This window comes from Ammospiza caudacuta, chromosome 2, assembly GCF_027887145.1.
Source record: "Ammospiza caudacuta isolate bAmmCau1 chromosome 2, bAmmCau1.pri, whole genome shotgun sequence".
Taxonomy (NCBI): domain Eukaryota; kingdom Metazoa; phylum Chordata; class Aves; order Passeriformes; family Passerellidae; genus Ammospiza; species Ammospiza caudacuta.
The window spans coordinates 82554702-82572081 of NC_080594.1; the positions used below are offsets into that span (position 1 = coordinate 82554702).

Genomic DNA, 17380 nt, shown 5'->3' on the forward strand with positions numbered 1-17380 from the left:
GAGGTCACAAAGGCTGATCCAAACTACTTCAGAAACTTTCATGGCTGGGCTAGATGAAAACAGAAATAATTTGATGTTACTGGCTGCCCTTTCTCCCACACAAGTTTGCTGATGAAATTTTAGCCAGGGCTAGATTCCTGAGTGCTGTTAGTCCCTTTCACAAGAGATGGAGATTGTTTCCTTTGTATCCTTGTGGTTATGGACTGCTTCTTTAAACAGAAAGATATGTGTAAGAATCCTCCCTTCATTCCAAAATAGTGCTCCCACTCGTTGGATATTACGCAGGAAAACCCTGCAGGCTTCCTCATATTCTGTCACAGTTTTAAAAGAGTGCCTGGTCCATTCTTGAGGACCTATAGAAGGAGAAGCCCTCTGAATTCTAAGTGGAAAAGAAGTGCCTGTCTTAGGCTCCAAAAAATGCAGTAAAAATATAATTAATCAGTTCTTCTAAGCTGCTAGCTCTTTTTAATGAAGGAGGAATTAAATCTCATGCAGAGGCCAGGCCTCTACTTTTTTTTCAAGAATGCAGAAGTTAATTACAATGTGTACACAAGTGCATATATTCACAGGCTCCTATGGGCCTAAAGAACAGTTCAGAAAGGGCAATGAAGACCTCTGTGTCACAGAAGGGCACAAAGGCAAACTCAGCATGGGTTTTCATGAATCCAAATGCTGTAGAAATAACCAGCAATGCTACATAAACCCTTCATTCCAAACTGCTGCAGGACTGCCCCTTAATTCAGAGGATGGAGCATCTAGAATCACCTATGTGCCCTGACAAGCACTTGCCTTTTACCTTTGCTATCAACCAAATAAAACAAAAAGATTAAATGAGTTCCTGGTGATATAAAAGCTAGGTAAGCATTTTATCCCCTGGTGATATACATGAAGCAGCAGACGCCTACATTTACATTTTTGTTACTGCTATTTTCACCTTCATAGCAAACCCAACTCCCATCCCTCTTCCTTGAACAAAGTGTATGCTTTGAATATGATTCTTGGCTAGAATATTGAAAGGTCTCTATTTTATACCATTTTATACCATAAAAACTTCCTCCAGGATGAAACTCTCTTGAATTTTTTGAGTTTTTTTTGGCAGATTGCACATACCAGGAATTGGGGACTTGTGAATAAATACTTAGGTGTTTATTTCACCATTACAAATAAAACATATCACCCAGAATTTGTGATCCATTGATGCTGTTTTTAAAAAAGGTGACAGATGAGGTAAGAGATAGAAAAAAAAATTCAAACAACACTAGTGTCCTGAAGTAACAGCCATGAAGGGCCTTTCAAAAAATTTTTAGTTATTAAAGAAGAAATAGTCTAGCATGAGTAATTGTCATGATGACCTTATTTTCCAGTCTCAAAAGGTTGCCTTGTCTTCTAAAAATGGGCACAGTCTCTGTAAAGCATACTACTTTTGAAATAATGCCTATTTAAATGTTCTGCATATGTCCCAGGAAATGGGGACCAACTTGAATTTTGTGAAAATTCTGTCTTCCCTCTATGATGAAAAGAAGAATTTTATGCATTTTATGTAGTCCATAAAATTCAGTGTGGAACCATTTCTGTACTTTTCCTTGGTTAATAAAATGTGCTTGACACTTATCTTCCCTGCAACTTGTTAAAAATCCATTCACATGGAATCAGATATAATGAAAAGGTAATTTTTCATTTTTATTCTATTTTATAGTTATTTCCCATTTAGAATTACCTCAAGCACTGCTCTCAGAATAAAAATACTCTGGAGACAAGTAACTCTAACTAGGCTTTAAAAAGCTCCTTGATTTTCACACACAAATTCACATATATAAAATTTTATGCCAAACGTGTTTAAATTAGATATACCAATTATAACACCTTGTTCACACAATATGTTCATGAAAAATCACTATGCTGAAACTCCCACTTTAATGCTGAAGCCTCAGCACACAAAATTTGGAAGTGATGCAACTGCTGAAATTGTCAGTGGTGTCTTCCTGGATCTTCTGAATGCCTGGAGGTGCTGGGTGAAAGGAACAGGGCTCCAGCAATGTATTCTGACCAAACGTGTTCAGCATCCAAAATCCTGTCTTTTCCAACTCCTTCTCTACTGACAGACAAAATGTCACTTCTGAGGTACCACTCAACATAGCTTTTGAAGCCATGTACTTGAAAAGCCAATTACTACTGTTTGACTTGTCATTGTGGTATCAATTAAAAGCAGTAATGAACTATTAATAAGAATCAGGGGAGAAGGGAGCAGAAGGGGAAGAAAAGCTCCTTCACACTGAAAAGTAAAACTGGGTCATAAAGTGTGAGCACAGTTTTGCTCCTCACTGAATAAAGGAGTTGTTAATAGGTGTGTCAAAATGATATTTGCATTACCAGGATAGTGAGACTCATTGGTATTAACCAGAGTAACATCAGAACTGAATAAGGACGCTATCTGGATGGCCTAGACTTCCCCTATTAACACCCTGCTTTCCAATACTAAGCTGCCTCACCAGAAAAGAGATCTAAGGAGAGCAAGTGAAGACAAAAGGAAAGCAAAATATTAAATCCATGAAAAGCAGGACCAATGAAACACCAGCAAGCTAGCTGCATGCAGGGAGACAGGACTTCCTGATACTTTTCTATTATGGACTAGGTATTTTGAATTCTTGTTAAAAATAAAACAAGAAAACTTTCAAGAAAAGACATCACAGAAATTCTATCCTAGTAATTTCACATGCTGACTTATTTACTTTGAAAAAACAACAATAAAAGAGGAAGTTTGTAAAAAATATGAAGCGTAACACATCTTTTTCCAAGATGTGTTAGTTTAACTGCCAAATTTTCTTGCAAAAGGAGATCACTTAAAATACAGTTACCCAGTGAAAAGAAACTTTGGTCTGATTCTAAAGTTAAATGTACAGGTGCACAAAGACATATAATGTGGGAATTAATAACAGGCACCATAGGAAAGATAGAGCATTGAAGAAACATTTGAGTGAAATGACTGAACATCACAGGCTAGAGGGCATCAAATGAAAAATCAAGTGGAAGGCTCATTAGTTTAAAAAAAAGTATCTTTTCACAAGGTGCATTGTTAAATTTATCTTTGCTACTGAAGGCAGTAAATGCTAGAATATATACATTTTGGAAAACAGATTTAACAGGCAAGAAAAAAAAAATTCCATCAAGAACCACTAGACAAACATACATCATGTAGGACACTGGAAGTTCCTGTGTCCCTGGAAGGTGACTATCACTCAAGTATGGAATATCACCAGAGAAAGAAATATCACTTTGTGATTTCCCTTTTCTTGTGTTAGATCTTAAACACATTTTTCTGGCTACTGTCAAGGAACTATACATTGATCCAGGAAGACCTTTGCTTTTGTCCAGCAGATGTGTTGGTTTATTCGAAGCCTAGAGATTCTTCCTCACTAAGCTTATTAATAAATTTTTGTATTGGTATTTGGCACTGTTTTTTTTTTAACCAGAAAGGTATATGGTGAAATTCTTCCAATCACTGGTCACAAGGAACTGCTAATCAATTGTGAATGCCTTGGTTCCACTTTCAGCTGACACTTGTAGTGATAGAGCACAGTGCAATAATGCTAAGGCTGCAGGGTCAATCCCCATATGGGCTATTCTCTGTTGGACTTGATGATCCTTGTGAATCCCTTCCAGCTCAGAAGAGGCTGTGGTTTAGTGATATAATTGGAACTATTAGGGAGGCATGAAGCTATGGGTTGCTAGGATGTGAGGCTTTCCTCCAATGTCAGTGACCATCATGTTGAAAACCAAGCAACACCATACTTAAAAAGAAGAAATTTTAGGGTAAAGGTCTGAAAGGATTTACATTCAAACAATACATTTGAGTTTCCAAAAATAAGTCTTTAGTAGGACAATCTGCTGCCAATACAAACAAGATTTGTAGTTACTCAATATCTTTTCATTACTGAAAATGGATGAAATAATATAGGGGATTTAAGACAGGCTCAATGGGAGGAGAAAAAGTGCTAAACAGAAGCAAGTTTATTAGAGGCACTATTGGAGATGTTAAGGATTTAAGGATTTTGTTTTAAAGAAGAATATAAGGCATACATGTACATTTTTAAGATTTGGGAATATATTCAGCACTTTCATAAAATTGGCATGATTTTGAAAGGAATCTCTTGTTGTTCCGCAAACCATAAAAATTGATAATTTTGAAAAACGCTGTATTTTTGACAGTTTGTAATGTGTAGGTGCTTGTGTGCACACCTGCACTGACATATGCAAAAAGGTATTGTCAGGACGTGAAATGGAGAAAACCTTTAATGGTTCTCAGTTGGCACAAGTGTATGTCTGTGTAGTTCCAAAATCACAGGCTGCTTGTATTAGAGAGCAAAAATATATTCTATGTTTTTATGGTAAACAGAGCCAAAATACACATTTAGGATATGATAATCAGATGCACAGAATAGAAAAACAAACATTTGCAAGTACACTCAGGAGGTCTAAAATTTCTTATACTCTTTTCAAAGAACATGGAAACAAGTGCAGAGGGAAGAGTTTGTCCTGACATTTTGATCAGTGCTTTTTTGCCCTGAACATAATTGCTTATACTACTGCCTAGAGGGTACCTCATCCTCCCTGAATTCACATTATTTTTAGCGCAGAATGGACTGTAGCACATTGCAAGCTTTTTAACTACCCCAAGGCACTGACTGTATAACCAAAATGCATCTGATTCAGAGAGGTTTTTTGTATGTTTTAGAAGATAAATATTAAGATTGTACTTTTTTACCCTGGCAAGAGGCTTGGACAAGATGATCTTCCAACCCTAATGATCCCCTGTTCTTACTGTGAAAGGTCTTATGACTTTCTCCTGCCCCTGCTCATGCTTAGTCAAAATTGCCCCATTACTGTAAGCTTAGGGAGAGCCAGGGAAATTCCCACACATATGCATAAAAATATGCACTCTCAGTCACACCTTAAAGATAAAAAGGTATCTGTTGAAATTCTTACCATCTCTTACAAATTGCAGCTTTCAACAAGTTTCCACAAGTATTTCTTTCCACTTATCTTCACTAATACTTAAATGCATTACAGGCTTTCAAGTCAGTTTTTTAGCGCAAACACATTTGAAAGAGAAGGTATGAGTAGTGCCAAATATAAATGTAAATCCCATCATAGCTCTCATGGAGAAAATCTGTTACAACTCTTGAACTCTTATACAAGCTGCAGCTTCAGGAAATGAGCTCTGAAAATTTGATCTCTTAGAACTGAACCAGAAAATAATTTTCTTCTGACATCAAGAAGGCTTTTTAGAGAAGCTTGATGCAGATCTTTTGATACCACAATTCAAAGATTAAAAATAACAGACGCCACTAACAGTTTCAGTTCCTAGAGCCATTGCAAACAGCTTGATTATATTTTCTTAAATCCACATTAAGAAAAAGTGGGTTTTATTGTACTGCTTCTGGCATCCCATGATGCCATAATTATACATTCAATTATCCTTCATAGCAGACAAGCTTTCCTCTCTTACCAGAACCAAGGCTAGGTAGAACTTGGCCTTACTCATAGTACTGGAGAACATGGACTTCAGTTTGGCTGACAGTCAGATTTTTAACCTATCTTCTTTCTATGACAAGTTCTGCTGAAGACACCTTTCTGTTAGCCCTCACCTCTGTAAGGGTCTCACAGGGGCTTAATTGTGACTTATTGGCAAAAACTAATGGATGAATGCAGAAATATTTATTCTTAGAAGCTCACAGCTAAAGAAAAATGAGCAGTGTACTTACTTCGGGTTGCTCCCTTTATTTGTTCTACAGACAATAATATAAAAAGGCAGCAACAGGAGCATCTCGCAGAAGGCATAAAAATAGCATGTATTTTCACTAGAGAAAAAACCACACACTTATTTTCACTGTTTCAGTTGTTAGAACTGCTTTACATGAGGACATTATGAATATCTGAAGGGCAAGAGTGTATAGAAACCAAATTTCACAGCTTAGTATCTAGAAATAGTGAAAAAAGCAAACAAAAATGAAAATACATAAATATACATGATGACTGCTTCACCAGTCATTCTGAATGTATAGTCAAGAGGTCAGTAGTAAAACCTTGGCCTTCTCTTCCTGGTATTTAATTTCAACAAAACAACAACAAGAACAAAAATCCCCCAAACCTAAAAATGACTTAAAATCTGCAGCCACCCCAAGCACTGAGAGTAGAAAGATGGTATGTGTGCAAGCGACAAAATAGCTAATGGAAGATTAGGCTGCAGACCTGACTTCTGTATTTCATTCTAGAAAGCATTATTAAAACATTTTTATCTCTTTGTCAGCATGACTCTCATGTTGGAAACCTAGTTGGTGTGAAAGCTTTGTCTCACATCATGAATTTCAGCAATTGGTATGTGTCTGGGACACAGAAACATTTATAAAAGATTATTAGAAGGATGTTTTAGTTTAAAAAAGAGAGGAGTGAACACTCCCAGAGCAAGACCCAACTTGAAAAATGAGAAATACCCTTAAAAATGAGAGATTCAAAGAAACCAGTACTGCATCTGTTTTTATGGATCTTTGGAAGCTCTCCTAATAAACAGATTATTGTTTAGCAAATTTCAAACAGTGGATGGATAAGTAAACTCCTTTGATAATGACCATGGAGAAGTGATCATTGGCACTAAGAAATGTATGGCCTAATGTAAAGGAAAGACAGAACTAACTGTTTCTGGATGTGAAAGAAAAAAAAACAGTAGCTGAGAAATGGGAATCATAATGGTGGTGAGTAGAGAAAGGTGATAAGCACATTGGCAAGAGTAATACTGGAACAACATAGTAAAATCAAAAAAAGGAATACCAGTATCTCGGTATTGATGCAGCAACCCTTGTTAACATATCATTACAGAGAATATAAGATGGATATCCTCAACATCATTGGCACAGCAATGAGAGCCTCATTCTCTGGGGAAGCAATTATTTGTGTCTTTGTCTTTTAAGACCAAACATAACTACAAAGTCTTAGTAGAAGACGTTAAAATGTGCGACAGCAACATTTCTGACCTATTCCCATAGCAAATCATGAATGTCTGGTTTCACACAGACCGCTCTGCTTTTGTCTCTCAGCATACCTTTTGCTCCACAAGTGACATAGGGCCCGTACTGCCTTCTGAACCAGCTCAGGTGGAGGTCAGGAACCTCTACAAAGATCCTGTTAAATTTGTGCCACGTTCCCTTAAAAAACTAACTGAAGTGCCAATGCCAGGGACCTGCTATTTTATGAACCTAAACTCACAAATGCAGGCTTTGTTTTCTGCTGTGAGTGAAGAGAGATGACCAGCTTTGAATGTTGACTTTTATGCGTTGTTTTCATTATCATCCAAGTCCCTAACCTAAATTAGGATCCCAGCCTAGGCACTTCAGTAAGGTGCCTGCTGCTACACACTATGGTTTTTGGCTTCATTAATGTGTGTGAAAGCACCCATGTGATTAAATGCCAATGAAACACAGGTTCCTAATTCATTAAACTTGGGTATTTATGTCGTTTAATGTTATCCACTGAAAATCAGGCATTTTGCCTAATTAACTGTCTAGACTTCCCCTGTAACAGAAAAAAGAGAGCACCCTACTTGGATGGGATGAATCATTCCCTGGAGGGTAACTATGACTACAGGCAAGTGCAGATGACTAGCTTAGATGACATACCTAACTTTTTGCACAGTTAACAAAGTGATATGAATCCTGTCCTTTGACACTTTATAAAACTCCAACCTTTGTCTAAAGGAATGAGAATTTTTTTCCTTGAATATAAGTGTTCAAAAACTTGAAAATAGTTGCTTCTAAACTCCTGAGAGCTGGATTAAATATAAAAACACTAAAACTTTTGTTATGAGGCTTACTGCATAAGCATACAGTATTATCATGATTTATTTTTTTCAGTGTACGTCAGAAGATAATCTTATGTCTTTCTTATAAATAATAGCATTTAGGTGCATAATATTTTTTACTCTTGGGAGATTTATTTACATGGATTAAAATGTGAATCCAATTGCTCTGAGTTAGCAATGAAAAGTAATAATTGCAAAATCAACAAATGATTACACATGAATTTAGGATCAAAAGTACAAATTGTGCTTCTTCTCTCTGGCTTAGAGACAAACAAAGCTGAATACTATAGGAATCACAGTAAGAAACTTTAATGTTTGCTCTGGGGATGTAAGTTTGAATTGTTTGGCATATAAATACTGCTTTAGTTAATAAAAATTCCAAATCTATAAGCAAATAAGTATATATAAGTTTTCAAAAATCAACAGGATACTGCGGTAATCAGTCATGCAACAATAAAAAAATATTTTATTCTACTTTATATAAATATTTGATTTGAAACTTCTATTCAAATGTACTTTAGAGAAAAATGTAGACAGACTCAGCACCATCTCTTTAGAGACTGACTTGCTTTGTCTTGACTAAAATTAACCAAAATTCCACTTAAGTATTCTTGCATAAAAGGGAAGTAGTGTCAAATTCATATTTAGAATACGTGTGCCAGAATTATCTTTACCAAAGTTCAGACATCAGATACTCTCTCTTTAGATAGTAGGCTGCTGAAAGTCTTTTTATAAATCAGGGATTTTTTAATTTGAGTAGTGAAGAAGGAAAAGTAACTTTGTAGTGATAACAAAAAAAGATTAATTGCTATGTTTCCCTGACAATGAGAACAGAAAAAATAGAAAAGATAAGAGGGATTAACACATAAATATTTATTAGGTTTTTAAAATTATTTTCAAAGATGTCTATACTGTGGTGTATTCTGGACAATTAGGTGGCAGTAGATTCCAGTAGACTTCCACATTGCCTCCATCACCATCACCACCACCACTACCACCACCAAAAACCTCTAAGCATTATAGAATGAGACTCCATGATAGCTCTGCCATTTTTGACAGCACTCAGATCCTAATTTACTTTATTCTACTGCAATTGCTCCATCTTATGAGACAGATTGCCTAATGGATTCCTTCTATTTCTTTTATGCTTTTGCCGTAAAAGCTCTGCAAAGACCTCTAAAGTTTGCTTAACTGCCTCTTTTTTCCAAAGCTTCTAAGCATTTCAAAATGTGACTCTGAACCACTGGCATCAAATTGAAGTGTTCAGACATTAAACACTCTTGAAAACAAGAATCTATCTCAGCAGACAAAAGCAGAAAAGAATCTGTGTATATATAAAATGATCTATAGGTACATATACATATATATATATATCTCAAAGCACTTGCTGCTTTGATATGGATTTAAGAGAAAATAAATATGATATGTATTTTATGGTGTGAAGCAGAATTGGAGTGAATCTGTACATTTGACAAGTACCCTCATTGGTGAGTGTGTGAATTGAATCAAATTAGAAGAAAAATGTCCCTGCTGCATACTGTTGTTTACTCCTCCAAGAATTTCTGTTGCCAGGTAGTAAGGAATGGGGAAAATATTTTTAGTAATGGATGCCATCTGTACTAATGTTGTGAGTGAGCACTAGTGAGCACATGTGTGATATGACAGAAATCTCATCTTCCTTAAGGGATTTTCTCTTTCAAGCAGAAAACTACACTTGTGTGAGATTTCAACAATTTAAGAGTGGATGTATGTTCCTGATTGATTCAAGAGGTCTAAGACCTAAACCTGACTTTTTTTGATTCTTCATCATATTGGGAATTTGTGTATGAACCAGGCGATGTCAGCTTTGATTTTCCAGTAGGAAAAAAGGGACACAATAATCTTGTCTGACACAAACTCTAAGATAAGCCCTCTGAAGTTAGTGAGGTAAGCTGGGTTTGTTATCACAAGCATAAGGTAAACAAAGAAAAATTTATATTTTATATTGTTAGAATTATATACAGATATAAAAATACATATATTTTATGGTGGAATTCCAGGAAATAGGATTACAGAGGTAAGATTTCATGATCAAGGAAGTCAGACCATAGCTTATTCTCAGAGATGCTTGAGATGCTTGTTCTTTCCCTTGTGGAATTATAAAACAGTTAAATGACCATGCACATGGTTTTAGCCACCAACGAGTTCATCTTTAAGAATATTTTCTGAAATCCAGTTCAGATTCTGAAACACTAAGGGTGTAAGAATGAGTGCACTAGGTTAGCTCAAAGGTCCATCTGTCCAGTACCCTTTTTTCTGTCAAGGACCAGCCAAAGGGTTCTGAGATATAAGAACAGATAAAAAACAGACTAGTTTTATTTCCTCTCTGCTTTCCCAGGAAAAGTGGGATACGCACTTGAGAAGCAATGCTATAAAGGTTTCATTGTCATAAGCCACAGATTATGCTGCAGGTGAAGGAAAGATTGTTCATACAGTGAGGGTGGCTTGGGGCTGGCTTCAAATTTTCCTGTAGCTGCCCTAGAAAAAAAAAAAGTATGTCTCTCAAAATTGCCCTCCAAAAGTATCTGCTACTCTTCAGTGACTAGAGAAGGAAATCCACATGAATATTTCAAACTGCACATACAATGTTATAATATATTGGTGAAGTGAGGTGAATTCTACCCAGATGTTCAAACTTTCATAAAAGTTTAAGGAACTTCACTGGCTGCAAAATCTGTTAAAGGAGCAGGTACTAAAACTGTAGAGTAAACTCAGAATAGAGTAGTCAACAAGGCAAACATGAGTTTCTCCATATAGAATGAATCTATGGGAAACCTGAAGGTTTATAAAATTCTGATAGGAAACAAAAACCCATAAAAATAAAGGCTTATAAGCAGAGAGCATAAAACTAGACAAGAATAATACATATACAGGCTTTTATATTTATAATAAAACTTAAAGAACCCTCTAGTTGCATTAGAATTTCTGTTATTAAAACCCTACAATGTTGACCCAAAACACATCTCAGGAACTTGGTAGAAGTAACAGGCAGCAGAATCCTACAGAAACAGACTATGCAGAACAGGCAATTTATTATCCAGGTGGAGAGAATGTGACACCAGTGAAAAACTGGTGCTATGTGTTACAGAAATTCTTCAATCAATGCAGTGAATAAGGTAAATGCATACAAAACCAGCACAGGACCCACATGCATTGAAACTGTGTCTCAAACTGGAAGAAATATTCTGCACATGTGTAAATTAGGATTATAAAGTAATTTTGAAATGCAAAATAGTATTTAAAGCAAAAGACAAGCAGTAATAACACTGGGAAGCCTTTATTTACCCTCATGTGTGTTTAGGGAAGGGAAGAAGAAAGACATTAACTTTTTACGCATAAGTGACTCCTTGCTGACTTATATAGCCAGAGAACAACTAAGTGAAGAAGTATCTCATGGTTTAGTACTGGGCAAGATCCATTATATGGCATAAATACCAAAAAGCTTTTCTGTAATAGTGATTAAAAATGGTGTATATTCAGATCTTACTTAACAAGTAGAAGGTCAAATCTATCTATTACACTGAATTTAAATGAAAAAATTACTTAAAATCATAAAGCTTTTGAAAAGAAATTTAAAGGAATGGACAAATGACAGAATCTGGGAAGGGGAGGTGTATGGAGTAGCTTTAAATATCCTGTTTTATTAGCAGAGATACCCTGTTTTATCTACCAGCTACAGAAAAAACTCCAAGAAGATCAACAAGACCAGCAATGTAAAAATGAGTGCAAAGAAGACTTAAAAGTAAATGGATATGTTTCAGAAAAGAAAGCCATCTGCTAAGCAAAGGATAGATAAAACAAAACCCCAACATGAATTTTAGAGCTTTTTTGGTATAAAAATAATGGCATATCATTAAAGACCTTGAGGGAATAGTTTCTAAAGAAATCAACTCTAATAAGACAGCTTTTAAGAAGACAAGGAAAGCAGAAAGTCTAAAAGAGCAACAGACTATTAATTAAGTGTGTTCTAAAAAATAAAACCAAAGCAAGAAATTACAATAAAGGGTGTTGGCCACAGACAGGGTCAAAGAAGGCCCTAAACTCTGCCAAAGACTGATCTACAAAAATGCCAGGAGAAAAGTTTTTGGAAGATAACTGACACAAGGTCAATTTGTTACTCCCTAACACCTGACAGCACTCTCTCAAGACTTCTAAAGGATCTCAGAGATAGCAAGGCTGACATACAGCAGTGGTAGATAATTTATAACCTAAATAAGCTCTGGAGTGAGAGGAAAGGAAAGTGGTAAATGTGACTAACTTTAAAAGAGGGATTCAGAGTAGAGCATGAGAGGTGAGAACCTAATCAGTCTGACTTGATATCTAGGCAAATTGATAAAAATATGTAGCAGTGGAATCAGTAAATATGTGGAAAATATTATGGGAAAAGTTAAAAGAGCTGCTGCAAGAGAAAGTCATGCTTCAAAATCTGTTAAGGGTGGTGAATTTCTAAAAAGGAAGTCAACGCTTTATCACAAAAGGCAGAAGACATCAAAGAAATCCTCTCAGTTTCTTTTTTAACTTTGCAACCAGAGTTTAGGGAGAGTGTGAGGAAGACAGGCATAGATGAAGGAAGTCAGGATTGTAGTTTTGTAGTTGATAGATTTCTTGTGCCTAAGCTTGATATCATCTGTATAACTGATGAACTGAAGGCTCGAGGGAAGGGCCTCATGGCAAGACGAGCAGGATCAGTGTCATACTTGGAGACTCAGCAGTGTTAGGGTCAGCCTGGGTCACTGCAGAGGGTCAAATTTATTGCACAGCTAGATGGTGACTATGAGCTACAGCACAAACACTTTTCACTTGAGTATGATGGCAGACATAGAGAAGAGGATGAGATGTGGCAGAGGTTGGGAGATGCATTGCAAATAATTAGAGCTATAAGGATAGAGAAAATGATTTTCTTCTTAAACCAGCTGAATGGTGTCTTAGAAAAGCAGATTCAATTCGTATGTGTTCCTGTGCTGCTAAGTAAATCATTTAAATTAATCTTTCCCAAGCTTTATGTTTGTTCTCCATACTTATGAGGGGTACCATAAAAAACAGAAAGAAGATTAATAGTTTTGTCTTCATAGTAAAGCCTGAATACTGTGCAATAAATAATGCACAGGATCACATACTGTACAATAAATGGACTAGTAGCTTGTTAAAATGAGCTCTATTTACTCTTTGCACTGAGGCAGACTTTTGGAATTAACATTATGTAATGGGGTAATTAAAAACTGAATAATGATGTATATCCTTAAATAAATTTGTACTGGCATATTTAATTCTAAAGGTTTACTTTCTCTTAAATAAATTATATTATAATCTTAGAATCTCCTAGGCTTTTAATGCATATTTGCTTTTATTTATTCATATTTAAGTACATTTACTGAAACAACATGAATACGAAGTGTTTACATACTATTTTACATTCTAGAGTACATTGCAAACATTAACTAATTAGTCCTTTGCCAATAATCTGAAAGCTAAGTAATAACATTTTTCTTATCAAGTTCCAGAAAAGAAATTAAGTCATAACTAAGAAGAACACAGGTCAAAAGGGATTATTAGGCAGGTGTGATTTCTGCCACAGATATATTCTTCCTTCCTAGAAAATCATTCAGTGTTTCATCATCTGAAAATGCCCTGGGGCTTGAGATTTACAGCCCGTAAATGCAGGGAAAAACATACATCCCAAAGGATGGAGAGCATTACAATTTCATAATTTTCAACCAATGAATATCTTTTACATTAACAGCTTGCATTATTTGACTTCTCTCTTAGAATGCCACTCATCTTTTAATTATAGATGTCAAAAATTTTTCTGTGCAGCAATACAGATTTTTTTAAAAATAGAAATGGTCTTGATTAGAACATCACAATTACCTTACAATCCTGCTTATTCTTAAAGTCCATTTTTAAACTGAAAATTCAAAATACCATTCAATTAAGAAAACTCTTTCTTGCTTTATCTTCTCAGATAAGACAAGCAATATTTCAGCACAGCAGAGCACAGTCACCGTCAGCACTGAATCTGTGATACCATCATATTTACCCCTCAGGAAACCTTTTCTGTTCTAGACACTTGAGCAGCTGTACATTCATTCCAGTAACCTCATATCACTGAGCTCCAGGAACTGACGCCTTGCCTGTTTTCACCTTAGGCATTTTTTAAATATTCAACACTTTGTACAACATCCATTGGTTTGCATAAAATACCAGAAGGGAATGCATTCAGCAGAACTGAGTAATACTCTATGAGGAGCCACTCAAGAAAACGTTTCAAAAACATAAGTACAAATGAACCAGCATCAGCCACCTTAGACATTTTTATGCATCAGAATGGTGTATGATATGCATTATAATGCATGTAGAACCCATATACCATTATGGCATTCAACCCAGCTGGTATTTCCAATGGCAGAGTGCTGTGCTCTGGTTAGATGTCTTCTTGGGTCGGAGTGGGATGGTAGCCAAAAGGTCTGGTGGCTGGGGCAGAACTTTTGTTTGGCCCAGAACCACTCTGATGTAGTTATACTGCTACAGTCTCAAAGCTACGAAGTTGAGAGATCTTAAAAAAATTATATTTACGTCTTGCATTTAAGTGTTCTCTGTTGTGATTACAGAGACAGAATTCCTGCCAGGCAAATAAAATTTCAGACTGAAATGTGGCAAGCATTGCTAGTGGTGGTCTCTCATTATTGCTTTTTGTTCACCACTTCCAAAGCCGGCGGCTAAAGCACAAAGCCATGCTGCTGCCATTTAATAGGCAAAGGTGTGGACTTTTAAAGTGGTTTATGAATCAAAGATGTTTCACACAAAAGCCACTGGATTTCACATCTCAAGCTCTTCACTTCGGAAAATTGATTTGTGCTCCTAACTCACGCAGACAATATGAAAAATTTCCTGTAAGATTATCAGTATGATATGACATTGCTTACCACGCATCTGAGCCATTTTCATTTCAGATCATTTTACCTCTTGAGACTGGTAAAGAGAAAAATGAATGCCTTTGATTTGGCCTACTCAGTTTGCATACTCATGACTGACCCACCATCCCAAAATCATCTGTAATACCTCTCACTTATGTAAACTTGTGAACTGAAATCCAGTATTTGCGTTTCACTGTCACAGAAAATACTTCTCCTTTTAACTTATTTCAGGTTTACAATACATATGGATATTTAATACTGCGACAGCAAAAGTAGCATTGATTTCTGCATTGAATTCTCTAAAGAAAAAATAAAAGTATAAAATATTGTCATGTAGAACTTCAGCATAAAATATCTCAGTTTTCTGGGTGATTATTTTTCAAGAATTGAATGAACATAATTCGATGGCAATTGCTAATGCACATGAAAGATGAACAAAAGCTGTTAAAATGATGGCCATAAGACAAATATTACAGGAGAATGTCCCATGTGTTAGCCCATGCTATTTTATGCATGAAATAGGGAAATGTTGATGACTTTGCTTCTCTTTGTACAGATTAGAGCACAACTATATATTTATTTAAAAACTGTAGATACCTTCTGGTGGTTTGTGCACAAGGGCAGAAAGGCCAATCTGAATTCTCTATTTACATTTGTTTTATGTGATTGACATTTGGGGTTTCAGGTATGAGAGAATGTCTTCTTGGTCCCCAAATGAAGAGAATCAATCAAGCAAGTTAACTCTTCCAAGCATCTTTAGCCTTCCCCTAATACATTGACCAGAGTGTGCTGTACTGCTTCCTAACTGTGGACCCTCTTCCCATTACCCTTCCCTGGAGCTGTGCCATGCTCATAAAGCATGGGCAGGGATATTTTTCACTAGGTTATAAGCAAAAACATGGCCTAGCTGTGATTTTATTTTTTTTTTAATTACAAGAGTATCTAAATTAAATTTGATTGAATACTAAACCAAATTTCTACATCTCTTTTACAATATCTTAATTTTTCCTTAAGGTTGGTGGGATAGTACCCTATCTAAGAAAATACTGCTATTCACTTCCACATGTAATGTTTTGTTCATTGTGATGAAAATGTTTCCCAGCTTTTGCCACACAAAATACCAGTAAAGTAAAATGCCTTATTGAAACTAATTTAAAGCACAATAAAAATATATTCTTACTTGTTTAAGTTTCTTTAGATCTTCATCAAGTTCCAAGTTGTCCAAAATAACAGCAACAAACAAGCTGAGTAGAATCTACAAAACAATTGTAAGTGATTTGTTAAAGGTTATCTTTTTTTTCTAAAGAAGTATTATTCAATAACATGGAAAAATGACGGCCCTGCTGATGTAAATGGGATTCTTGCCTTTGACATCTATTGAACTAATACCATTTGCTACTATATATCTGCTAGCCCATTTGCAAGTAGTGAACTGTTTTTCATCTTACCATACAATTATTATGAGTTTAAAATTGCTAAATTCTAGGTTTTATGACCAATGAATTATATATGTTTAACAATATACCCATTAAAATGTACTTTGTATGAAGAGAAAATTAAATAATCAGAAATAGTAACAACAAACAACAACAATAACAACAACAATGACAATAACAACAACAATAATAAAAGAAATGCAAAGCAAAATCCTAAAACATCTTGTAAAGCTAAGGTGGTTCTCAATTAAGGTGTGACTTTTTAGTCACCTGACAGTCATTTACTTTATCACCTTCCTTTATGCTCAGAGTGCCTCTGTGAAAAGTAGCTAACTCCACTCTGGAAGAAAAGTAAGCTGGTTCATTATTTGCATGCATCACATGTACAGGAAACTCCTGGCACAGAAGAGGAAAATCAAGTGTCTCAATTTACTTAATGTTAAATGTTGTTAAGATATATTTCTAGGAGGAAAAATCCCAGGGAGAAAAAAGTGTGCATCACTATCAGACTATTACATTTCCCTTGCATACAGATGCTGACCAGAGGGCAAAGGAGCTGGAAATGTGATTGATATAGGTGAGAAGCAGACAGAATTAGGAGTATGGTAGGTGAGGGAGGATACCACTGTTCAGCATATATTATCAGACAACTTCTATCTAAGGCAGTAAATATATGTACACATGTATAAGTCAACAGCTGCCAGCAACTGCCAAGGTTTTAGTCTCTGAAGTTTGATGCTTCTACTGGCAAGCACCAATTTCAGATATATCAGAGGGGTACCAGAAGGTATCCTAACCCTTTTTTTAAAGAGTTACAGAACTACAATTTTTCTGTGGTCTTGGACCATTGAGCGACAGCCAGAGCAAACATATCCTTCCACCACTACTTGTAAATGAAGTGTAAGTTTGCCTGTCACACTGGAAATTTATTCCCTACCTATACAGAAGATGAAATTTAAGTGGCTTAATGTACCAGACAAAGAGTTTGGAACTTAAACTGCATCTAAGTTGAGTGGATGTTATTCCAAGGCAGGATTTTCTTTTCTTCCATAAACTATAAAAGTACAGAAGACATAGGAAGGACTCTGGCCCATAAATTTAAAAAATGTCAGTGCTCAGAAAAAAAAAAAAAAAGTTCT

The 17380-nt window shown here is 35.7% G+C and overlaps 1 protein-coding gene across 2 annotated transcripts in view; it reads right to left on the reverse strand.

Moving 5' to 3' along the window:
* Positions 1-17380, reverse strand: part of NALCN (sodium leak channel, non-selective) — a 222683-nt gene that overhangs the window by 67805 nt on the left and 137498 nt on the right. For both annotated transcript variants that reach the window (XM_058824922.1, XM_058824921.1), the window contains exon 15: positions 15986-16060. In XM_058824922.1, coding sequence (XP_058680905.1) covers positions 15986-16060 — 75 coding nt within the window. The remainder of the gene's footprint in view (positions 1-15985; positions 16061-17380) is intronic.